At 42.8% G+C, this 25,702-nt stretch overlaps 1 protein-coding gene across 4 annotated transcripts in view; it reads right to left on the bottom strand.

The window, feature by feature from the left end:
• tarbp1 (TAR (HIV-1) RNA binding protein 1) overlaps nucleotides 1-25,702 on the bottom strand; it is a 179,748-nt gene that overhangs the window by 41,750 nt on the left and 112,296 nt on the right. For 3 of the 4 annotated variants that reach the window (XM_068045439.1, XM_068045440.1, XM_068045441.1), the window contains 2 exons: nucleotides 24,890-25,064; nucleotides 7,053-7,247 (listed from right to left, as the gene is read on the bottom strand). In XM_068045439.1, the coding sequence (XP_067901540.1) occupies nucleotides 7,053-7,247; nucleotides 24,890-25,064 (370 nt within the window). Of the gene's footprint in view, nucleotides 1-7,052; nucleotides 7,248-24,889; nucleotides 25,065-25,702 lie in introns of those variants that run through there. The other variant, XM_068045442.1, reaches the window with a different exon arrangement.

Below are 25,702 nucleotides of genomic sequence, written 5' to 3'. Positions count from 1 at the left end.
TAGCAGCCAATTTGCACAAAGCAAGGTCTCACAAACAGCAATGTGATAATAACCAGATCATCTGCTTTTGCTTATGAATAAATATTGACTAGGACACAGAGAAGAACTCCCTTGCTCTTCTTTGAAATAGTGTCATGGGATCTTTTACATCCACCCAAGAGAGCAGATAGGTCCTTGTTTAACACCTCATCCGAAAAACGACACCTTTGACAATGAAGCACATCCTCAGTACTGCATTGACTGCCAGCCTAGATTATGTGCTCAAGTTTTCCTCGAACCCACAACCTTCTGACTCAGAGGCAAGAGTGAAGTATCAAACAAAGGGCACAAGTTCTCTTTGGTTGGAACAAAGCACAGTTACCAGGCAGTTTTATGTGCACAGTTCAAGTGTGACAGAGCCATGGGAGCAGGTCTCCTTTCCTTCCTCTTAACCACCGTTAGTAAATGGGATGACAGACGTAAACAATTTGGGGAAATACCACAATAAAACAAAACAATGACAATGGAAACCCTAATTCCTACTTGTATGCTTACATTGTAATTAAGATGCAAGAAAATTCAGTTAGATGGACAGATTCCATAAGAAGAAAAGAAACTTTCAAAACTTCACCACTTCTAAATAAAGCATAGGTATTGAAATATCATCGCACTTTAGGAGTACTGCACTCTCTGTGGAGATGTGGGAGAAATACATGAAAACATATTGCATGCTGGCGTTTTTAGTAGCAGCAGCAGGCTATTGCCATGAATTCCTGACAGTTGCCATGTAGCTTCCCAACGCTGAATAAGAACCTACTTGACTTTGAATTATACTTTTAAAAATTTGCAATTTTCTTACATGAATTTTTAAACTGACGATGGATAACTTATCATTAAGAACTAGGAGGAGTAGGCAATTCAGCCCCTCAAGCCCGCTCCGCCATTCAATATGATCATGGTTGATCTCATCTCGGCCTCAACTCCACCTTCCTGTCCATTCTCCATAACCTTTCAACCCATTACTAATTAAAAATCTGTCTATCTCCTCCTTAAATTAAATTTGATGTGGAAAAAAGATGCACATCACTACAGATGTGCTCCAAGAGTGAGCATTTTTATCGGTCAAATTTTCCTTCCGTCTTCTCAAGCCATCACTTCTTTTGTTCCACAGGCACCTAGTAAGTGGGCATTATGCAAGCATGAGCTTTGACTGAATGTTAGTAGGTCATTCCATTACAAGGGCATCACAGCCAACACTAAAATTCACATGCATCATCTTTCAACAGGGATGAGAAACTGGAACCTTTGCCAATTTTCACTTGCGTAACTAAGGGATAGAAAGGACCTCTTCAGCATTCCTACCACTGACTTGGCTGGAATCAGATAAACCAGCACATAAAAGAAATGAAATCTCAACATTCATGCTGCGTATGGCTCAGCTACTCAATGGAAAAACCCAGTGAACATTTGGGAAAGCTCATCGGGGCCAAATTTCTGGAATATGAAGGCATTTTCAATGCTGAAGGTATTATAATTTTACATTAAGCACAATGATGGCTGAAAGCAGAGGATAAAAGAATGTCAACCAGGATGACAAGTATGACTTAAAATTCTAAGTGTCTTATGAATGGTTTCAAAAGTACATTTGAAGAAAATATTGCAGGTCATACGTCCACAATAAAATCAAACCACCTAACATTTAATTAGGGAATGTTTGTTGAAATAAATTTAATTCAAAGTTAAATAGATAAACCAAATGAGTGCAGCTCCTTTCAGATTTGAAGATGGTTAGGACTTTCCTCAAGCAAAGACAATTCCTGTAAATGAGCCGTAAAGCAGAATTATAGAAAAACACAGAACCATCAGAAATGCATCCTAATTCAGAACAAACCATCTGAATACACTACACATTGCTCATTCCAGTGCAGAAATAATACAGCAGCTCTGAAAAGATTTTGATTAGTATACACATCACCTAACTATGATGAAAGCAATCTCAAAAACTTCCAGAACTGCAAAGGTAAGTTAATACTGAAAATTTTAGAACGTCAAAGTCTGTTACTAGAATTAATCTCAATACAGAGTATGTATTAAATCAGGTAAATTAAAAGCTAACTGAACGGTGGCAGAACTACTGAAGTCTGGAAATTTAACTCCGAGCCCTTTACAAGTGATTCAATTAAGAATTGGCAGCTGCAGCAGAATCACATTTTTTTTTTTCCCATCCAGAAATAGCACACTATGCTTTTTTATTGTCATGTGTTATACAATCTGAAATAAGACTTTCTCAATTTAAAAATGTAGTGATTTAACATGCATGGCTGGATTTTTGATGTTTGTTTCATACCTGGGAGTAGTAACTCAATACCACAGCTTGGGGCACAAGAAATAAGACTAATTAAAAGTGAAACTTAATACACATATATTTTAGTAATGGTTGCATGACTTTTTGAATATTTATATACACAAAATGAAATACAACCAAAATAACATTTCAAAAAGAGAAACAAGATACAATTATTGTAGTTCAAACTGTAGAAACAGCTCCCATGCAAATTAGCTGCTCAGTCTCTGTCCTCGGTTTATTCAGCATCTCCCTTCAATTTCTAGATCTTGCAGTAACCTCATTTGCCACCCATCTTTTCTGACCTTTTCTACACGTTTGTGCTTGGACTCAAAAACCAGAATCCAGGTTTGAGGCAGCAAAGAACAGCCCTGTTTGTACTGTCTGGGCACTTCACATGGAAGGGAGAGCAGGGGTGAGAGTGTCCAGGGACAAACATGACAGATACTGGAACCCTAACCCCTCTTGAATGCTTTTAATACTTGCCTTGTACCAGACTTTTAACACCATTCGGAAAGGTTGCTGGACAAAACAAAAAGTGAAAAGTAAGCAAAATAGATGCAGATGAATATAACTTCTATCCCCAAGGGGAAGAAAGTCTAGGGGAAATACTTCATACAAAAAGAACTCCTCCTAGGTGTTCTTACCCCTTGGGAATAAAAATTACATTAACCTATTGTTACGAACGAGATGAGAGGAGTGCACTGTCTTTTCTAGTTCCACTTCTCCACAGGTCACAACATATACTTAAATGTTTACCCAGTCACCGATGCGGTCAATCATACACTCTACTCTTGATCCCAGAATAAACTACATCAACCAGGTTTCTTTAATAAACAACAACATTTATTATAAACCAAGACTTATCCAGTAACAAAGCAAAGCATTAACACACAGATTGAAATATGAAAGTTCTCTTTTAAAATCCCCCAAACACAAACTCTCTCTCACACAGAAAAAAAACAGAAATTCTCTCTGTAGAGGTCTGTTTTAAAAAAAAAGAAAAAAAAAAAACTTTGGCCAAATACCTGCCAAGTCTTGAAGAAAAAAAAAAGATATGGAAAGATGTCAGTTGTCCCTTTGGGTCTGGCATCAGGTATAAAGGCGACAGGTCACTGGGATCTTTTCTGGAGCAGTTCTTTTCAGGCAGGCGAGAATTAATCTGACAATTTTTCTAGGAGAAACGTGGCATCAAGGGTTTCAGCCAACTCACACTTGAATCGCAGGGTTTTTCCAAAGACGGGATGAAAGAGGAGCTGACGCACTGGACTTCTCAGGGTCTCTTAGAGAGGTGCAGGAAAGATGAGCTGGGGGTGTCTTTTTCATTAGCAGGCAAAACACCAACTGCCTTCAAAACAGTTCACACCCCAACTGAACACAATCCAAACCCCAAAACAAAGTCAACCTCCTGACCTCCATAAACCTCGACATGTAGCTTCTCTAAACATTTCCCCTTAGTCCAAGATTCCTGTTGTTTATTTAGCTTAAGGCAGGTGATCTCCAGTAGAGGCTGTTTTTAGCACTCCTTGATTCTTCCAGTAAGTGTTTTCAGTCAAGTGTCCTTTCAATGTCCCCAGTGAAAAGAAAAGTCCAGCATTTCTTCAGGCTTCCAAATGAATCCATTTCCACAATCTAAATGAGTCCTTAAAAACATATTTTTTCAAAAAAAAAAAATAAAAGCCTCTCATCACACTATGGGCTGAATTTAACACCGCCCCAGCAGATCGGACGGTGGCGTGGGGGCAGCATAAAATTGAGCGGGAGGCTCTGGGAGGCTTACCCGCCCCGCTCCCGCCTCCAGTCAACATTACAGCGGTCGGGCAGGGGAGTGGAGGGCGGAAACAGCCCGCCTGAGGCCAATCAAGGCCCTTAAGCGGCCACTTAACTGCCCTTGCCCGCCTCCATGGGTATTTAACCCATGGCAAGCGGGCATGATGGGTACGTAAAAGGCCGCCTAGCGATAGCTGCTGGACTTCCAGTGCGCTGAGGGATGCCATGGCAGTCGGGCACAGGGTGCCCGATTGAGGGCTGCCCCTGCCTCCCAACCCACCAGAGACCCCGGATGCCCCCCTTCCTCACAAATGACCATCCTAGCCTCACCAGGGCACAACCGATCTCCCTGGTGAGGCAAGCCCAACTTACCTTCCCTCCTGGCTCCATGTCGTCGGCTGGGCTGCAGTCCCAGCAGTGGCCACTGCTCCCAGTGGCGCTGCTGGGACTAATAGTTGCCGTCCCACTGATTGGCCGGCAGCACACTGAGGCAGGACATCCCCCCTCAAGCGCTTGGAAGTCCTGCTTCAGGACAATTAAAGCCCGGGGACCCGTAAAATGCGGGACGGATGCCTGGGCTAGGCAGAAGTGGGTTCGCCATTGACTTTTACGTCTGTGGCGATTTCTCGTCCGCCTAAGGTAAAATCCAGCCCCATATCTACCTTTGCTTACTTTTCTTTTCACTTTTTGCTTTCTTAAATAAGAAGTGGGACACAACTGAGAATCAGTGCTAAATAGGGACGTCAGAAGAAATTATTTTTAGAATATGGTATACGTTACCTCAAGTGGCTATTGAATAATGGCATTTGAGAGAGAATTAGGTGCAAAGAAAAATATTAAGGGATACAGGGAAAATTGGATTTATAGTAGATAAGTTACAGTATGCAGCTAGCAATGGAACAGGTACAATTGGCTGAAATTTCTATGGTAACAGGGAACTAATAAGAGAAAGTAACATTTAATTATCCAGTCTCTGAGCATTTTAGTTTGGTGTACTACAAAACCACTGAAGATGGAAGACAGGAGGAGACCCTCCTTACTTTTTGTTGCCACAGTTCAGAAGCTGGAGCCCACTAGTTGCAGGAGTTCCATGACTTATTCATTTAGAATAAAGATAACAATGAAAATTCACCAATTCTGACAGGTTTGTAATTTCAAGCAGCAGCTGGATTGTCTGAATTAGAGGACTGGATTTTGTATTCCCAGCCCCAGGAGCTGTGGCGGGCACGGAACATGGCAGCCTTGCCCCACTGGACCCGCGCCGCCCTACTGATGCAATTATGTGGTGGGTGGTCATATTGCATATTCATGGCAGCCACCACACTCCCACAATCACGTGGCGGGGAGGCCTCAGTAACACCATTCACAGCGTCACCTGTTGAAGGAGCAGGTGCTAGCGCCATTTTTAAAAGCCCTGTAAACACCATAACGCAGAGTTCACCCCTTCTTCCCCTCCTCACCCCCCCCCAATCAGAGTGCAAAATTCACTCCTCCCTCCCTCCCCCCACCCAGAGTGCAGAATTCACTCCTCCCGTCCCCCCCACCCATCAGAGTGCAGGGTTCACCCCTTCCCCACCTTGCTGGCATCAGCTTTCCCTGGATGGGAAAGCGAAGATGTGTGAATGCCACTCGTCACGCTGTGGATTGGGAACTGAAGGTAAGATTGCTGTGGCTTATATTTTAATTGATGCAAATATGTTATTTAAGTATACTAACCTGGGTCCCGTCGCAGAGCAACGGAAGGGCTGCCATGGAGCTTCCCCACTGCCGGGAAGATCGGGCCAGGCAATTCCGGCATCGGGTTCTGTGGCGGCACTGCCGCTCTGATTTTACGGTTCCCCCCCCCCCCCACCGACACCATGGAACCAGATGTTGGGCTGGGAACAAAATCCAGCCCATAGTTTTACCTAGTCAGCTCCAACTTTGAATATAAACAAGCTAATGATCTCTTGCACCATACTGATCAGCTCCTGTGGCCATGGTAAATTAAGCCATGTCACTTTAGTACTAACACAATATTTGATGAACTGTGAATAATGTCATCTTAATCTTTAAAAAGTCTGACTTATATCACATTAATTCTGTTTGGCTCCATTAGTGCAACATTTTATCGATGAAAGTTATTTTTTGTTTCATTAAGATCAAATGGCCATGAACATTAGCTTTGAGAATTCTATTGGAAGATGGGGGTATGGCACATATGTACTTATACTGAATTGGGTTCTTTTTTAGCTCTGTTACAATGAGATGAAAAGATGCTTCTTAAAACCTACCTCTTTGACCAAGCTTTTGGTTATCTGCCCAAATATCTTCTTAAATGGCTTGGTGTCAAATTGTGCTTCATAGCACTGCTGTGAAGTACCATGGGATGTTTCATTACATTAAATGCACTATATAAATGCAATTTGTTGTGTGCCACAACTACCTCCAATGGAAAAGCATCAACGATGAAAACAGCAGTGTTTTTTCCAACATAGTAGAATAGATTAGAACCTCAAGAAGTGGACCCTCTATATATTTGGTATGGTCCTCCTTGTTCCTTGAATGTGGTTTAGTCTCCACATGCAGAAGAAAAAGTCTTCATCTGAATGGGACCAAACAATAGCTGCCAAACATGTGGCATTGCTCTTTATGTTTTGGTATTGTTACGGAGGTCTTTTGCAGGCATGAGCACCAAAAAGTTAATGAAACAAAACCAAAACAAAAAGTCCAAGCACCACAGGTCAGAAACCCATGGGTAGGTGGACAGGATGGACTTTCTCTTTGGCAGGCAATTTAACCACCTTCCTCATTTATTTCACCTCCTTTGTTATATAAACATACAAATGAATGTGTCAAAGCAGTAAAATAGATGCGGGAAGCAATCAAATCACCAATCAAATCCAAAGTCATGGGGAGATGGTACCTGCACTGAAATGCAGCAATTCAAAATAACTTTAAAATGCGAAACATTGCTTACCTCCCAAGTTAGTAGGCTTATCAATAAGTGACGCCACTATAATTAGGCTGCTGTTAGATGATTTTCCATACTTTGTGGTTCTTTCCTGATAGATCAGTTCCAGATCTTGGTCTGGGATGTTATTCTTCCATGGCATTATCTTCTTTTGTACATCTGCCCACTCAGCATCTTGGTCTACTTCAGCTAGGCCACACCCTGTCAAACATTTGTAAACAATGAACTTGTACTTAAGTTAGGCCAATGATTCACTGAATATCTATTTTGGACATAAAAGTTTAGTTTGTTTAATAGTTAAAATATTAATAGTAACTATTAAAACTTTAACTAATTTTTTTTAGATTAGAGATACAGCACTGAAACAGGCCCTTCGGCCCACCGAGTCTGTGCCGAACATCAACCACCCATTTATACTAATCCTACACTAATCCCATATTCCTACCAAACATCCCCACCCTGTCCCTATATTTCCCTACCACCTACCTATACTAGTGACAATTTATAATGGCCAATTTACCTATCAACCTGCAAGTCTTTTGGATGTGGGAGGAAACCGGAGCACCCGGAGAAAACCCACGCAGACACAGGGAGAACTTGCAAACTCCACACAGGCAGTACCCGGAATCGAACCCGGGTCCCTGGAGCTGTGAGGCTGCGGTGCTAACCACTGTGCCAAAAATAGGGATATAGCAAGAGCATGGACACATGGGATTAGGACTACTGCCTGTGGCTGATGCAGACCAACAGGAATTGGTTGGGTTGAATGGCCTATTTGCATGACGTAATTCTAAGTTGGCCTGGACAGACTACACTGCAGGACATTGAAGGAAGTTTGTGTGTGAATAGCAGAGGAGTCATACAAAATTGTTCTGCAACAAGGACATAGAAATGGCTCACCAGTCCCAAAATCAAATAGCCCTGAAATCTCTATCTAATTCCCCCTTAGGTTTTCCACACTATTTGCCTCCCTGGGTAAAAATTCAACATGTTCACCTCCCACTGTGTAAAGTAGTTAAGTCTAAACTGTCGGTGCACTTTCACTCTTCTAATTGAGATCAGCCCCCGATTCTAGAATTTGGGGGCAATCTCACATGTATCACTGAAGGAGGATGACAAATGTTAAATAATTGTTTAGAAATTAACAGTAACAAGTTATTGCCGATCAACAATAATTTGTAAAGGGAAGCTTTTGCTTTACTAATTTAATCAGTTGTATGAAAAGTACTGAGTGAACAGATAAAGGGAATATAGTGGATGTGATATACTTGAACTTACAAAAAAGTATTTCATAAAGTGTGATAGAGGAGACTTCGAAAGGTGCAGCTGGAGGTATTAAAAGTTAAAGTGGTGATGTGGCTAGAGGGACGGCTGAAGAAAAATCTCCACAGGAGTCAAATGGATTTTTCTTTACATTGGTAGGATGTAGTTAGTGATCTGTTGCAGGGACTTTGTTTGTTTACCACATGAACAAATGATTTGGTCATGGGTTTGGAGGAACTAATATTAACCAGTGACATCCGATTTACAACCATTATGGGGAGAGAGAGGAGAGACTAAGGAGGAATGTCTTTACACAGAGGATTGTTTAAGCATTGCCACAAGGATTGGTTGAGACTAAAGACTATTGCATTTTAAGTGAAAACTGAAGGAAAGTAGGGAGCTATGGCCCGGGGGTGGTGGTGGAATGGAATGGAAAAGTGGGATTAGTTTTGCACTGCTCTAACAAAAAGACACGAACTGAAAGCTTCCTTCTATATAAAACTTGTATAGTTTATGGTGATGTTTATCCAACTTTGCTCTGCACAATGACAAGTTCAACACAAAGCACAGCTAGCTGAAGATCCTGGAATCCATTTAATGTTCCTTTCCAGTTTTGTTTAAGGGATTGGCCGATCTCGTGCTAAATGTAAAGATTTGGAAGTTGTGTATTTACTATTTGAATTTAGTGAAAATTGCCAGAACTGTCTTGTCAGAATAACCTGCTGCAATGGTATTAAGTTCTACTTCCATGTTTCTATTTTGAGAGCTGATCTCTCTTTGCAATAAGGAAGATGACTTGCATTTCACATTGTTTAATTCCTATGTTGCTCGAGGACTATTAAAACATGTCTCAGTCTGTATTTAGCATTTTGAATATTACAACTGAGCAAGATCATATCTGTAGGAATGAAAACTGAACACACGCCTGTAAGCCTGGTGGATGATTAGTGAACCAGCGAAAATAAAATTATAATTTTCAAAGTCGTCTTAAACATCGAGCAATGTAGAGAACATCAACGGAGAGATTAAACTGAAATTCAAAGCACAAAGAAATCAAAGCTAAAACTGAGATACATATTTAAATTTTAAGGAATGGAAATCATTTCATAAGGACAGAGCAGAAAATGTATTTAACTCAAACAACTGATAATAGTCAAACATATCAAGCCCAAGTGAGACTTCAGAATCTTAAACATCCAGAGCATTGGAGAGACCAAACAGAACTCATCAGCAAAACAAAAGGCTTTCATATTAACTTGACGGTTGTCCCCTCCTCCATCCCCTCTGGATATCTACACAAGAGGTTAAAATAAAGCTCTTCAAAAATCAGCCAGGTTTCTTTTACCCAGGAAGTACAGAGGGCTTTAAACTAAACGGTTGTGGGGGGCAGGGGGGTGCAGGGGAGGTGGTGAGGGATCAAGCCTGGGTAGATGCAGCAAGCCAGGAAGCAGAATAGTAAGATGGGAAATGAAGATCCGAGAATGGCAGGAAGGAACAGAGAGAAAAAAAAACTAAGAACACACCAACAGTCAAGACTAGATGTTACAAAGATAACAAAAAGACAAAACTAAACGCTCTGTATCTGAATGCACATGGCATTCATAAAGTAGACGAACCGATATTTACTTCAATGTGCACCAAGTATGATCTGATAGCCATTACGGAGACATGGCTGCAGGATGACGAGGATTGGGTCCAGACATATACGATCTTCAAGAAGAATAGGAAGCTAGGTAAAGGTGATGGGGCAGCACTCTCATCAAGGATGGCATTGGTACAATAGTTAGAGACGACCTTGGTTCAGGACATCAGGATATAGAATTGGTTTGGCTGGAGATGACGAATAGTAGGGGAAAGAAGTCACTAGTGTGAGTGCTGTACAGGCCCCCTAACAGTAACCATAATGTAGGATGAAATATACAAAAAATATTGGGTGCTTGTGATAAAGGGACGGCAGTAATTATAGGTGATTTTAATCTACATATAAACTGGAAAAATCAGATTGGCAATAGTAGCCTGGATGAGGAGTTCATAGAATGCTTTCAAGATAGTTTCTTACAGCTGCACGTTCTGGAACCAGAGAGCAGGTTATATTAGACTTGGTATTGTGCAATGTGACAGGATTAATTAACGACCTCAGTGTAAAGGCACCTCTAGGTAGCAGCGACCACAGTATGATTACATTTTACATCCAGTTTGAAAGAGAGAAGAGTGAGTCGAAGACTAGTATTTTAAACTTATATAAGTGCAATATGTGGGCATGAAAGCTGAGCTAGCTGAAGTGAACTGGGTTACTAGGCTAGGAGATAGATCAATAGAGAAGCAGTGGCAGACATTCAAGGGGATATTTCAGAATACTCAGCATAAGAATATTCCTTCTATAAAGAAAAATTCTAAGGGGAGGACCCACCACCAATGGTTAACTAAAGTTGTTAAGGAAAGCATCAAATTTAAGGAAAACCGTATAATTGCGCAAAGATGAGTGGCAGGTCAGGTGATTGGTCAGAATAAAGTTTTGTGAAAGGGAAATCATGTTTAACCAATTTATTGGAGTACTTTGAAGGAGTAACATGTGCCATGGATAAAGGGGAGCCCGTTGACATACTGTACTTGGATTTCCAGAAGGCATTTGACAAGGTGCCACATAAAAGGTTATTGTGCGAAGTAGCAGCTCATGGTGTAGTGGGCAACATATTAGCATGGATAGATGATTTGGCTGGCTAGCAAAAAATAGAGTATGCATAAATGGGTCCTTTTCTGATTGGCAGGCTGTGATGAGTGGATTCCCGCAGGGTAAAGGCCTGCTACCCGTCCCGAATCAGACGAGACCAAACGACATGTGTTGGGTTCGGGTTGGGTCAGGTTGCACTTCCGGGTCCAGCATTCGGGCTTGGGTCGGACACGCTCTATCACAGGTCAGTGGCTCCAATGTCAATTTAATTTTTGGACTAGGAAGGTGGTTTTGTTAGTTATTTTAAGCTTGTGCAGATCAGCAACAAAGTGAAAACCGGAAGCAAGTTAACTGATGGTCGGGTTGATTTTTATTTTGGCAGACCCGAGCAGGCCTTCACCGCAGGGGTCTGTGCTGGGGCCTCAACTTTTTACAATTTATATCAATGACTTAGATGAGGGGGAACGATGGCATGGTTGCTAAATTTGCAGATGACAAAGATAGGTAGAAAAGCATGTTGTGAAGAGGACATATGGAGCCTGCAGACCAATATAGATAGGTTGAATGAGTGGGCAAAAATCTGGCAGAGGAGTATAATGTGGGAAAATGTGAAGTGGTCCACTTTAGCAAGAATAAAAAAAGCAGAGTATTACTTTAACGGAGAACAACTGCAGAACGCAGAGGTGCAGAGGGATATAGGGTTCTAGTGCATGAGTCACAAAAGTTTAGTATACAGATACAGCAAGTAATAATGAAGGCTAATGGAATGCTATCCTTTATTAAGAGAGGAATTGAAAATAAAAGGAAGGATGTTATGCTCCAGTTATACAGGGTATTGGTGAGACCACATCTCGAATACTGTGGGCAGTTTTGGTTTCCTTATTTAAGGAAGCATGTGAATGTGTTGGAGGCGGTTCAGAGGAGGTTTACTAGATTGATACCTGCAATGAGCGGGTTGTCTTATGAGAAAGAGGTTGGACAGACTGGGCTTGTTTTCACTGGAGTTTAGAAGAGAGTGAGGGGAGACTTGTTTGAAGTATATAAGATCCTGAACGGTCCTGAAAGGATGTTTCCTGTTGTGGGGGAATCCAAAACTAGGGGTCGTCCTTTCAGGACAGAGGAGATGAGAAGAAAGTTTTTCTCTGAGGGTTGTGCAACTTTGGAACACTCTGCCTCAGAAGGTGGTGGAGGCGGGGCCATTGAATAATTTTAAGGCAGGGGTAGATGGATTCTTGTTAGGCAAGGGAATCAAAGGTCATCGGGGATAGATGGGAGTGTGGAATTCAAGACACAAACAGATCAGCCATTATCTTATTGAATGACTGAGCAGGCTAGAGGGGCCAAATGGCCTACTTTTGCTCCTAATGTTTGTATGTTTCCTGCTTCTGATGGCCAACCAGCAACGCCTGCTGGAAAGTGCACGTGTGCACCTCAGGCGAGAGCTCAGCAATTTCACCTCCCCACTCCCCCATAGTTGGAATAAAACAGCCAACACTTAGGCCAGGAATCGTCATCAGGCAAGGTAAGCAACGCTCATTGAAGTGCATCCCAGCAAGAGCCAATGCTTCAGGAGAAGAGAGTGGGAGAAAACTGCAAAAATGATCGGGAAAAAAATTTACCCCACAGCGGCACAGTGGTTAGCACGGCAGCCTCACAGCTCCAGCGACCCGGGTTCAATTCTGGGTACTGCCTGTGTGGAGTTTGCAAGTTCTCCCTGTGTCTGCGTGGGTTTCCTCCGACATGCCAAAGACATGCAGGTTGATAGGTAAGTTGGCCATTATAAATTGCCCCTAGTATAGGTAGGTGGTAGGGAAATATAGGGACAGGTGGGGATGTGGTAGGAATATGGAATTAGTGTAGGATTAGTATAAATGGGTGGTTGATGGTCGGCACAGACTCGGTGGGCCGAAGGGCCTGTTTCAGTGCTGTATATCTAAAACTAAACTAATCATCCATTATTTGTATTTATAGAGCAATTCTTGAGGGATTGCAAGGGCTCCAATCACTCACTCTGCAGCAGCCACATTTTTTTGCCATTGCTTTTCTCCTCCCTGCTGTCATTTATTTTTTGGAAAAATTGTACTTCAAAAAGTATTGAATAATGTAAAATCTTTCTATATTTTCAAATTGGACATGAAAGGCTCTATAAAATTCTATACAAAAATTTATATATAAATTAGAACGTCTCAGCAAATCCTAGCAGGTTCAAGTTGTGATCAGTTATTTGAGGTTGTACTACCTCAGACTGACCTAAAAGACTGCACAGCTTTGAAAAATATAATTGTGTTATCATGAGACCGAAAAGCAATTATGGCACTGCTGGAAGGAAAGTCACCCACTAACGATGTATTTGCCACAGATTTTTCTAAGATGATTTGGTATAAAAAAGCCAATTGCATTGCTCCTGCAACATTATGAATCTTGGGACATTCAAGTAAATTTAGTTACACATTACTTAAGCAACATTTTTTCCAATGCCTCAAACACCAATTTATAAAAATGTGTTAGTGTATACACTTCAGAATGTACTAACACACCAAGTAATACATATTATTTCTAGTCATTTAACTAGTGGAGGAAACAGAAGGAAGGGATTCTTGAACCTATGCTAAGACTGTAGCAGACGCAGTGCTCCTGTTCTGTTAAGAATGACAAAAGCTGTACAAAAATTCTTTGAAAAGCAATTATTGACACTTCCGTCAAATGATGCCCCAATCACATACATTTCTCTCTCAGAAAAACATATTCAAAGCGAGTAAGTACTCAAGAAATGCATCACAAATGGATCTATATCCCTGCTTATTTACTTACATAGGAAATACAACACTGAAATAGGCCATTTAGCCCAACCATACTGGTGTTTGTGCTCCACTCGGGCCTCTTCCCAACTTTCCTCATTTAACTCTCAGTATAACCCTCAATTTCCTTCTCCTTCATGTGCTTATCTAGCCTCTCCTTCAATGTATCTATACTATGCACCTCAACTACTCCCTGTGGTAGAGAGTAAAGGCCTGCTCGGGTCTGCAAATGAGACCCGACTAGAGGCCTTCCATTTTTTCCTGCGCCCGACCCGACCATCAGTTAACTTATCTTCCGTTTCTCACTTTGTTCCTTACCTACACAAGCTTAAAATAACTAACAAAACCACATTTAAAGTCCAAAAAGTAAATTAACATTAAAGTCACTTACCTGAGGTGGTGACAGAGTAATTCCGACCAGGCCCGACCCGGAAGTGTGACCCAACCCGAACCAGGCATGTCATCGGGTTCAGGTTGGGTAGCAGGCCTTTAGTAGTGACTTCCACATTCTCACCACTCTCTGGGTGAAGTTTTTTTATTCTGAATTCTCTATTTGATCTTGGTGATGATCTTATATTGATGGTCTCTAGTTTTGCTCTTCGCCAAAAAGGAAACATTCTCTCTGTGTCTACTCTATCAACATCTTTCATAATTTTTTTTTTTATAAAAAGAGAGACCTCTATTAGGCCACCCCTCAGCATTCTCCTGATAGGTATACCCCTCCACATTAGCTTTCAATCACCGTTTTATCCAAAATAATAGAGAATTTATAATATTCCCCAATTCTACTTCCTTCCTTCCTGTGCAGGATATTATACTACCCTCTGCATGAAGCAGTTACAGCATATTTTATTGTACATTCACCTTTTCCCCTTGCCCCCTCCCGATCCCCTATATCCTCCAGCCTCACAACCCTCAGAGATATCTGTGCTCCTATAATTCTGGCCCCTCGAGCATTGCTGAATTTAATCACTCCACCATTGGTGGCTGTGTATTCAGTTGCCTAGTCCATAAAGTTGTTGAATTAGTTTCCTAATCCACTCCGCCTCTCATTCCGCCCTCAAGTTACTCCTTAGAACTGATCTCTTTGGCAAAGGTTTGGTCATTTTACCCAACATTCCAGTTATGTGGCTCAGTGTCAAATTTTCCTTTATAACCCTCCCGAGAAGTGCCTTGAATTGTTTTATTACTTTAAAAGGTGATATATAAAACAAGTTGTTGTTGTGCTAGAGCTGTATTAAAATTGAACATTGCTCAAGGAATCAGTTTATTTATTTCCTTTATGATTACAAACACTTCAATAGGTTCATCGCCAGGCCATCTTACTTTCAAATGAAAAGATCCCTAGAGTCATAGAGTCATATAGCACAAAAACAGGCCCTTCGGCCCAACACGTCTGCGCTGACCATCAAGCACCCATCCAATCTAATCCCATTTGCCTGCACTTGGCCCATAGCCTTGTATGCTATGGCATTTCAAGTGCTCATCTAAATACTTCTTAAATGTTGTGAGGGTTCCTGTCTCCATCACCCCTTCAGGTAGTGTGTTCCAGATTCCAACCACCCTCTGGGTGAAAAGATTTTTCCTCAACTCCCCTCTAAACCTCCTGCTCCTTACCTTAAATCTATGCCCCCTGGTCATTGGCCCCTCCGCTAAGGGAAAACGTTTCTTCCTTAGTCTTTCCTCATTGGAATTGGGCACTTGAACATTCATTAATTTGCTTGTCCTTCTTCAGCTTCAAACAAAGTTAAGTCTCCAACTCTAAAAAGAAAGGCCATCATCCAAATGAGAGTAGGATGTAACATTCATTGGATCACCAGCCTTTTACAGAGTTTGGAACCATGAAAGTGCATTGTCTTGAAAGTACTGCATACAATGCCTCAAATTATGCAAGTCAGTGCAAGCAAGAGGATAGGGATGAAGAAATGATTGGAAGTGGACAGAAAATTAAGTTCCAAGCATCACAAGTTTTGATAGAGATGGCGTTTTCAATGTATAGAGTGAACTTTAGTCAAAGAATGAACACTGACAGTAGGTAATCTAATACATGCTCATTTCATTCATAGTGAAGAATCCTCAGGCAGAGTTCACAAGGGTTGAACTCTGAGGGCAAGAATGTGATAAAATGGAAACTTTTCTGTGCATGGTGTCACATAATTCTAAAATAGCTAAAGGTAAAATGAAGATTGAAGTTGAATTGGCTGTAGAACCAGGCCAGGTTGATTGATCTGAAATTAATCAGGAGACCGGCCCCTTGGTTCTTGTGGTAATTAAACTGCACATAGCCAAAACATTAGGGGTCCTTGGAAATCAGAGAACGTGCGAGTAACAGCTCATCAGCATTCTGATTAATAGCTCATACCATTCTGTCTTTAATCATGAATGACAGACAGGTCTGAATTTAGAGGCTTTTGAACTGATTAAATTCTGGGGAATTCTCCATAGGCTTTCAGTCTGACAGTAAATTTGAATCTCATGGACTGAACAGAGATTTGCATCATCCATGCACAACTTCATATCTGAATGGTATATGAAGAGCTTTAAATACTTGACCCTAAAGTCTTGCAGTGATCAGCCTAAAACAGCCTGTAAAAATGGTATTTTGACCCCTTAGGCTAATGCCAACTTTGTGTTTAAGTATCATGCGGTTTGATATCTTAGTCAGAGTGTCATAGAGAGATACAGCACTGAAACAGGCCCTACGGCCCACCGAGTCTGTGCGGACCAACAACCGCCCACTTATACTAATCCTCCATTAATCCCATACTCCCTACCACATCCCCACCATTCTCCTACCACCTACCTACACTAGGGGCAATTTACAATGGCCAATTTACCGATCAACCTTCAAGTCTTTGGCTGTGGGAGTACACCGGAGCACCCAGTGGAAATCCACGTGGTCACAGGGAGAACTTGCAAACTCCGCACAGGCAATACCCAGAACTGAACCCGGGTCACTAGAGCTGTGAGGCTGCAGTGCTAACCACTGCGCCACTGTGCCGCCCACTGCGCCATCTTGCTGCACCATTTGGCTTCTGTAAATTAGTTAACGTATAATTATATCTTAGTAATTACCTGCACAGAGTGATCTGCTGAAGTGCTAGGAAGTACAACCTATATCAATTTACTAGATTTTGCGTTTAGGGGCAATAATTAATCCTGAACTATTCCATACAAGGAATAAATATGGTAGCAAGATTCTAAAACATAGGAGATTCAATTGGTTTACAAAAATCATGTTTTTGGCAGAGAAAGAGAAGGGGTGACTTTGTGGGGGGAAAGAGGTCAACTATTCAATTTAAGCATTTTGCGGGGTGGTGGCGGGGGGCGGGGGGGTGTGAAACAGGGCTACAGTTTATTTTCTGTGTTTTTGGGAGGGGGAGTGGGGGGGGGGGGGGGGGGGGGGGGCGGGTGAGAAGGAAAACAGATTACACATTTACATACAGTGTAGTGGTTCCAGGGTTGAACTTTGTACTCTCTGTGCAGGTCTGGCAGCCCTTTAAAAATGGCGCCAGTGCAGAGGCAGCTGATGTCGTTCGTTGGCGTTGCAGAGCCCGCCCCCGCCATATGAGCAGGGGGTGGGTAGGCCGTCCTGTATATGAAAATCAGCCACCGTGTAGCCAGTGCATGCGGGCTGCCATTTTCTTCACCCACTGCCACTCCCAGCGACGGGAGAATAAAATTCAGCTCTGTGTTCAGAGTTTTGCAGGTACGGGCTGCTGAGTACAGTCAGTACTCTGCCTATTGCGAACAGTTGAAGGGACGTGCTGTTTGATATGATCCACCAGTCGTTGGGATGTACGGCCTACATATCTTGCATTGTGATGGCACTGGAATATACCAGATTACTCACTTATGTGGTAGGCAGAATGTATTTTTGGCTTGATGATAGCATACTCGTTAGTTCAATGATTTCTAATGAATTGTAGTCTGTAAGGACTTCAAGGTGTGGTGGTGTCTTCTTAGACAGTCCTTCGGGATCGAGGATGACTTGCTTGCACTCTGGTTCGATGGGTTCTGAGATAGCTGTTAAGTCCATTGCATGATCTGCAGACTCTGCCACAAGGGGCAGGTGGTGCTTCAAGGGTCAGGGAGATCAGCAGTTTGGACGTTTGTGAACTCCCTCAGACGCCTCAACGTTACCTCTGCATGTTCCTGACGAAATCTTTCAAGGTGTACAATGCCTCCTCGAATGAGGTTTCTCCATCTAGGAGGCCATGAGCCAGGGACTCCCACGAGTCGATGGAGATGTTTGATCTCTTCACGGATGCATTGAGAATATCTCTAAAGTGTTTCCACTCCCCTCCTGGGAGTCTCCTGCTGCGATCAAGTAGCTGTGTAAAGCATGTATGACCTAAAACAGTGACTCCAAATTGCACAAGGAACTAAACATTGTGAATATTTTGTTTTGCATTGATAGGAGAAGTCAATCCAACGGTTGTAGTAGGCTGCCATTTTCTAAGTTAACCACCCACTTGGCCTTGGCAACTCTGATCACAAGATGATAATGCGAGGGTCACTAAGGTAGATGCACACGGCCAGCAGGTTGAATTTTTCACCCCTTTTATTTTAAAGAAAAAAGTAGCGAAGAATTTGGCTATTTTAAAATGACTGCATCTGGTAATCTATTTCTAACTTATTTATTCATGGGATGTGGACATTGCTGGCAAGGCCAGCATTTATTGCTTTTGAGAAGGTGGTAGTGAGCTGAAGTCAGTCATGGTGATTTTTGATACAGCGGAGTAGCTTGTTCAGCCATTTCAGAGAGTAATTAAAGGTCAACCACATTGCTGTGGGTCTGGAGTCACATTTAAACCAGGTAAGGACAGCAGGTTTCCTTCCCTGAAGCACATTCGTGAATCAGTTGAGTTTTTACAACAATCCTTTACTTTCACGGTCACCATAATGGATACTCGTTTTTTGATTCCAAATTTATTTAATTAACTGAGTTTAAATTTCCCAGCTAGTGAGGTGGGATTTGAACTCAGGCCTCCAGATTGTTGGTCTACTAACATAACCATTATACTACTGTATCTTACTAGAGCAGTGGATTATTTTGAGAGTCCTGTCTTCAAATTTGCCTTTAGGGTCTATACACATTTCATTGCACAAAGTGTAGTATCAAAAAGCACCCAAATCCCTCAACACCCAATTAAATAACAATGTTATATTTAATGCAAAACCGGATAATATTTCAGGTATAAAATTGGCATTGGCATTTGACTGCAGATATGTTATCAACCATCTGAAATGATACTGAACATTTTGTAATAATTTCTCTGGCCTATAAAATAAAACCCTATTATGCTGTTCAACTCAAAACGGAATAAATTCAGAAAGTGAACAATAAAGGTCAAAAAGCAGCACCATTGTAAGAAAACTACAAACAGGTATGAAAATGTCTCGATTTAAGAAAGAGGTCTACCCAGTATCTCCATCACAATAATTGTCAGTCCTTCACAAATTTCCTCACTAGTCTCTTAACAATGAGGGATAAATACCATCTACTCCTAACAATTATTTGTTTTGAGCCCTATTAACAAGTCTAGGACTTCAGATTTGTATTTATGTTACTTTATTTATATCTGAAGCAATTAGGTTACATTATATCTTTGCTTGTGAACACTTGGGGAGGAAGTAATCATTCAGAATAATTACTATTTTCTGTTTTGCCTCATTTTCAAACCTATTTGCATCTTTTAGAGTTTTCACTTCTTCTCTGATTGCCCTCTTACCGTGGGAGTGCTTAAAAATAATTAGGACTGATGTTTCCCATCTGCCGCAATGCTTACAGATGCAAGGTCTTTCAGGTAATAATTCCACTCTACAGACACACTCAGAACCACATGTAGCTTGCAATATGACAATTTTTATAAAGAAATGAGAATCTGGCAAGAGAAACAGTCCAAGGAAAGCCACTGGGACCAGGCAAATGGACTGCAATGGTCTTTTATGATGCTGTAAATTCATATGCTTTTCTTGACATAACTATTTCCCTGTATATTCTCTTTTGAAGTGCATCCAGCAGCTCATTACAGGAAGTTATTAAAATCCAGAAAGATCTCAGTAAGTTATTTAAATTTTATGGCATCATAGCAAGGACAGCATATGTAGATTTGTCACCCATGTCCATTGGAAAAGATCAGATTATTTGGTGACAGGTGTTCACTTAAGAGAAAAAGTGGGTTAAAAAACTGATTATCAATGACTTTAGGCTTTAAAATAAATCAGATTGAATAGAATAGTTGTAATGTTATCCTTTAATCTCTGGGGTCTGGATTTGAATCTGATCCAGAATGAGTTTGGTGAGCCAAATAGCCTCTAGCATCTGTCCTGACCGTTGAATGAAAGATGCCTCTGCCAGATGGAAGGGTCAGAGATGAATACAGATTAGAGTCTCAAACCACTGTCCGAACACAAATGTAGAAACAATTTGGTATCAAAACTAGCTTTATTTATGCCTCGGTAACCTTCAGACTCCATTATTCCAATGCTCTTCAGGCTGGTCTACCATTCTCCACCCTCCATAATCGTCAGCTTGCCAACAGCTTGGCCGCCTGTATCCTATCCTGCACCAAATTCCACTCAGCCATCACTCCTATGCTCCCTGACATACACTGGAACTTCATTCCCTCTACCTTTGGCGATCGTACTTTCAGCTGCCTGCGCCCCGTACTCTGGAACTCCCTATTTGAATAATCAGGGTGCAGGATGATGTTTACTAGAAGTGCAAATGACACTGCAAAGTGACAGTTCATTGAAGCTCTGTGATAGGCATGTCCCATTCTTGGCAATTCTCATGACACTGGGGTTAGCTCACTGATAAACCACCAGTAGTGAGATGTATGCGCCATGGAGAGGTCACTCCATAGTTGCCTCACAGCGACTGACAACACGGAAGGCAGCAGTTACGGGTTATAAGTCCAGATAAATTGGCGTAGAAACTGGGCGCCACGGGTTGCCTTTGTCGGTGGGAGAGGTCATTGCACCTCACTGGACAGCTACTGCCCGCCTCAAACCGGGCAGCCCCCGGTCAATAAGGTTCTGTCCCGCCACAGTCTACCTGCTTCAATGGGTGCTTGGAGCTCAGGGTCATTGCCCGAAAGGTGGACTGATACACCGCACAAAACAACACGAAAAAAGGAAAGAAGGTACCAGCCCTTCGCTTTGCAAGCTGGAACGTCAGAACTATGTGTCCTGGCCTGTCGGAAGACCTTACACAAATCAACGATTCTCGGAAGACCGCCATCATTAACAACGAGCTCAGTAGACTCAATGACGACATTGCAGCACTTCAGGAGACACGCCTCCCCGCGAATGGATCTCTAGCAGAGCAAGACTATACCTTCTTCTGGCAGGGCAGGGATCCTGAAGAACCAAGACAGCATGAAGTGGGCTTCGCCATCAGAAACTCCTTGCTCAGCATGATAGAGCCTCCCTCAAATGGCTCGGAACGCATACTGTCCATCCGACTGCTCACCACCTCTGGTCCAGCACACCTACTCAGCATCTATGCTCCAACACTCTGCTCCCCTCCTGAAGCTAAAGAGCAGTTCTACGAGCAACTCCATAACATCATTAGCAGCATCCCCAACACCGAACACCTATTCCTGCTGGGGGACTTTAATGCCAGGGTTGGGGCCGACCATGACTCATGGCCCTCCTGCCTTGGGCGCTATGGCGTTGGAAGGATGAATGAGAACGGGCAGAGACTGCTTGAGTTGTGTACCTATCATAACCTCTGCATCACCAACTCGTTCTTTCACACTAAACCTTGTCACCAGGTTTCATGGAGGCACCCAAGATCGCGTCGTTGGCACCAGCTAGACCTCATTGTCACAAGGCGAGCCGCCTTAAACAGTGTTCAAATCACACGCAGCTTCCACAGTGCGGACTGCGACACCGACCACTCCCTGGTGTGCAGCAAGGTTAGACTCAGACCAAAGAAGTTGCATCATTCCAAGCAGAAGGGCCACCCGCGCATCAACACGAGCAGAATTTCTCACCCACAGCTGTTACAAAAATTTCTAAATTCACTTGTAACAGCCCTTCAAAACACTCCCACAGGGGATGCTGAGACCAAGTGGGCCCACATCAGAGACGCCATCTATGAGTCAGCTTTGACCACCTGTGGCAAAAGTGCGAAGAGAAATGCAGACTGGTTTCAATCTCATAATGAAGAGCTGGAACCTGTCATAGCCGCTAAGCGCATTGCACTGTTGAACTACAAGAAAGCCCCCAGCGATTTAACATCCGCAGTACTTAAAGCAGCCAGAAGCACTGCACAAAGAACAGCCAGGCGCTGCGCAAACGACTACTGGCAACACCTATGCAGTCATATTCAGCTGGCCTCAGACACCGGAAACATCAGAGGAATGTATGATGGCATGAAGAGAGCTCTTGGGCCAACCATCAAGAAGATCACCCCCCTCAAATCTAAATCGGGGGAAAAGCCCCTGGGAAGGACAGCATTACCCCTGAAATAACCAAGAGTGCCAAGCCTGCTATACTCTCAGCACTACAAGAACTGCTTTGCCTGTGCTGGGACGAGGGAGCAGTACCCCAGGACATGCTCGATGCCAATATCATCACCCTCTATAAAAACAAAGGTGACCGCGGTGACTGCAACAACTACCGTGGAATCTCCCTGCTCAGCACAGTGGGGAAAGTCTTTGCTCGAGTCGCTCTGAACAGGCTCCAGAAGCTGGCCGAGCGCGTCTACCCTGAGGCACAGTGTGGCTTTCGTGCAGAGAGATCGACCGTTGACATGCTGTTCTCCCTTCGTCAGATACAGGAGAAATGCAGTGAACAACAGATGCCTCTCTACATTGCTTTCATTGATCTCACCAAAGCCTTTGACCTCGTCAGCAGACGTGGTCTCTTCAGACTACTAGAAAAGATTGGATGCCCACCAAAGCTACTAAGTATCATCACCTCATTCCATGACAATATGAAAGGCACAATTCAACATGGTGGCTCCTCATCAGAGCCCTTTCCTATCCTGAGTGGCGTGAAACAGGGCTGTGTTCTCGCACCCACACTTCTTGGGATTTTCTTCTCCCTGCTGCTTTCACATGCGTTCAAGTCCTCTGAAGAAGGAATTTTCCTCCACACAAGATCAGGGGGCAGGTTGTTCAACCTTGCCCGTCTAAGAGCGAAGTCCAAAGTACGGAAAGTCCTCATCAGGGAACTCCTCTTTGCTGACGATGCTGCTTTAACATCTCACACTGAAGAGTGCCTGCAGAGACTCATCGACAGGTTTGCGGCTGCCTGCAATGAATTTGGCCTAACCATCAGCCTCAAGAAAACAAACATCATGGGGCAGGATGTCAGAAATGCTCCATCCATCAATATTGGCGACCACGCTCTGGAAGTGGTTCAAGAGTTCACCTACCTAGGCTCAACTATCACCAGTAACCTGTCTCTAGATGCAGAAATCAACAAGCGCATGGGTAAGGCTTCCACTGCTATGTCCAGACTGGCCAAGAGAGTGTGGGAAAATGGCGCACTGACACGGAACACAAAAGTCCGAGTGTATCAGGCCTGTGTCCTCAGTACCTTGCTCTATGGCAGCGAGGCCTGGACAACGTATGTCAGCCAAGAGCGACGTCTCAATTCATTCCATCTTCGCTGCCTCCGGAGAATACTTGGCATCAGGTGGCAGGACCGTATCTCCAACACAGAAGTACTCGAGGCGGCCAACATCTCCAGCTTGTACACACTACTGAGTCAGCGGCGCTTGAGATGGCTTGGCCATGTGAGCTGCATGGAAGATGGCAGGATCCCCAAAGACACATTGTACAGCGAGCTCGCCACTGGTATCAGACCCACCGGCCGTCCATGTCTCCGTTATAAAGACGTCTGCAAACGCGACATGAAATCGTGTGACATTGATCACAAGTCGTGGGAGTCAGTTGCCAGCATTCGCCAGAGCTGGCGGGCAGCCATAAAGACAGGGCTAAATTGTGGCGAGTCGAAGAGACTTAGTAGTTGGCAGGAAAAAAGACAGAGGCGCAAGGGGAGAGCCAACTGTGCAACAGCCCCGACAAACAAATTTCTCTGCAGCACCTATGGAAGAGCCTGTCACTCTAGAATTGGCCTTTATAGCCACTCCAGGCGCTGCTTCACAAACCACTGACCACCTCCAGGCGCGTATCCATTGTCTCTCGAGATAAGGAGGCCCAAAGAAGTGAGATGTATTGTGTGTGTTAATGATGGTAACTAACCACACAGACTAAATATTTTCTTTGGGGGATCAGCATAGCGTTTGGTAGCTCAAACCTTATTAAATAAGTGGGGCAAGAGTGTTGTTTTACCACAGAAACACGGGGTGGCACTGCATGCTAATGTGCCTCCCACCAGTCTCTGAAACGGCTTTTATATTGGGCGAGATTTGTGCTAGTGGCACCAGCTGCCAACATCAGCATCTTACACAGCCAACTGAAACACAGAAGTAAATCCAGGATGGGTAAGCAGGAAACCCAGTTTTTTTAACCATGCCTTTCTGACTGCTGTTTTTGGTAAATCCCAGCAAGTTTATTTTCATGGTAACATTGGCTGCACAAGAATCAGATACCATTAGTATGGGTCTTAGTGCAATGTAAAAGTTTGCTTTGGACTGGGGCTGCCAGAGGAAGTGCAAATAGGCTGCCCAGGAGAATTCTTTTTTTATTCTTTCAAGGGATGTGGGTGTTGCTGACAAAGCCAGTATTTAATAGCCCATCCCTAATGGCCCTTGACAACTGAGCAGCTTGCTAGACCATTTCAGAGGACAGTTAAGAGTCAACCACATTGCTCTGGGTCTGGAGTCACATACAGGCCAGACCGGGTTAGGAGAGCAGATTTCCTTCCCTAAGGACATTAGTGAACCAGATGGTGTTTTTACGACAATTGATAATAGTTTCATGGCACCATTTCTGAGACTAGCTTTCAATTCTAGATTTTTTTTTTTAAATGAATTGAATTTAAATTCCACCTGCTGCCATGGTGGGATTTGAACCTGCCCCCAGAAAATTAGCCTGGAACTCTGGATTACAAGCCCAGTGACATTACCACTATGCCACCATATAAATAAATATATAAAAAACTACAACAGGGAAAATAAACTTCACCTTTGTCTCGTTGAATCCAGTTGGCTAGTTTCACATCATAAAGCTGATTCCTAGGGTTAAACAAGTTAATTGAAGAACTGGAGGGGAAGAGGTCCATAACTCTGTTAAACTTCCAGGCAGGGATCCATTCATCTTCTATCACATCGGATAACCTTGGAAAGATGTAAAATATTGTCTGCAAGAGAGGGGGAGAAGCAGCATGAACTATGAAGAGAAGCTAAAGGACCAGGCTTGTAATCTTATTTTTTTTTTAAATTACAAAGTAAAGCTATGGGATTGGAAATAATTAGTACTTCATTAATTTATTAAAAAAACCTCCTGTATTTTATCTTTGGTTAATTGTCAGTTAAACACTGATTGCCAATTATTGGGCTTACTTTCCACTAACAGTGGAACAGATGGCCTCAGCCAGCACCACTGACTGACGTCAATTAGTTATTGCTGATTCTTTGTAATGATCAAATGCTCCAGTCAAACAGTAGATATGCTTTTACTGTTTGCAAAATTGGAATGATAAACTTCCAATGATACTTGAGCATGTATGCTTGTAAGAACATAAAAAACAGGAGCAGGAGTAGGCCATTCAGCCCTTCAAATCTGTTCTGCCATTCAAGATGATCATGGCTGATCTCTATCTCAACTCCACCTTCCCCATTCATTTTTATATGAAAATATAAAACACATATCTTGGTGATTCGGGTAGCACACTTTTTCTTTGCCTTTGAGCACTGGACTAGACTTTATCTGGTATGATTCTGCAGCATCAGTAGCTCCCAAGCATAAAGGATCACAGAATCACAGAATAATAGTGCA

The sequence above is a fragment of the Heterodontus francisci genome, chromosome 13 (assembly GCF_036365525.1).
Source record: "Heterodontus francisci isolate sHetFra1 chromosome 13, sHetFra1.hap1, whole genome shotgun sequence".
In the NCBI taxonomy this organism is placed as follows: domain Eukaryota; kingdom Metazoa; phylum Chordata; class Chondrichthyes; order Heterodontiformes; family Heterodontidae; genus Heterodontus; species Heterodontus francisci.
Note: the sequence above shows the minus strand (reverse complement) of the source record. Positions and strands in the feature narration are given on the sequence as shown.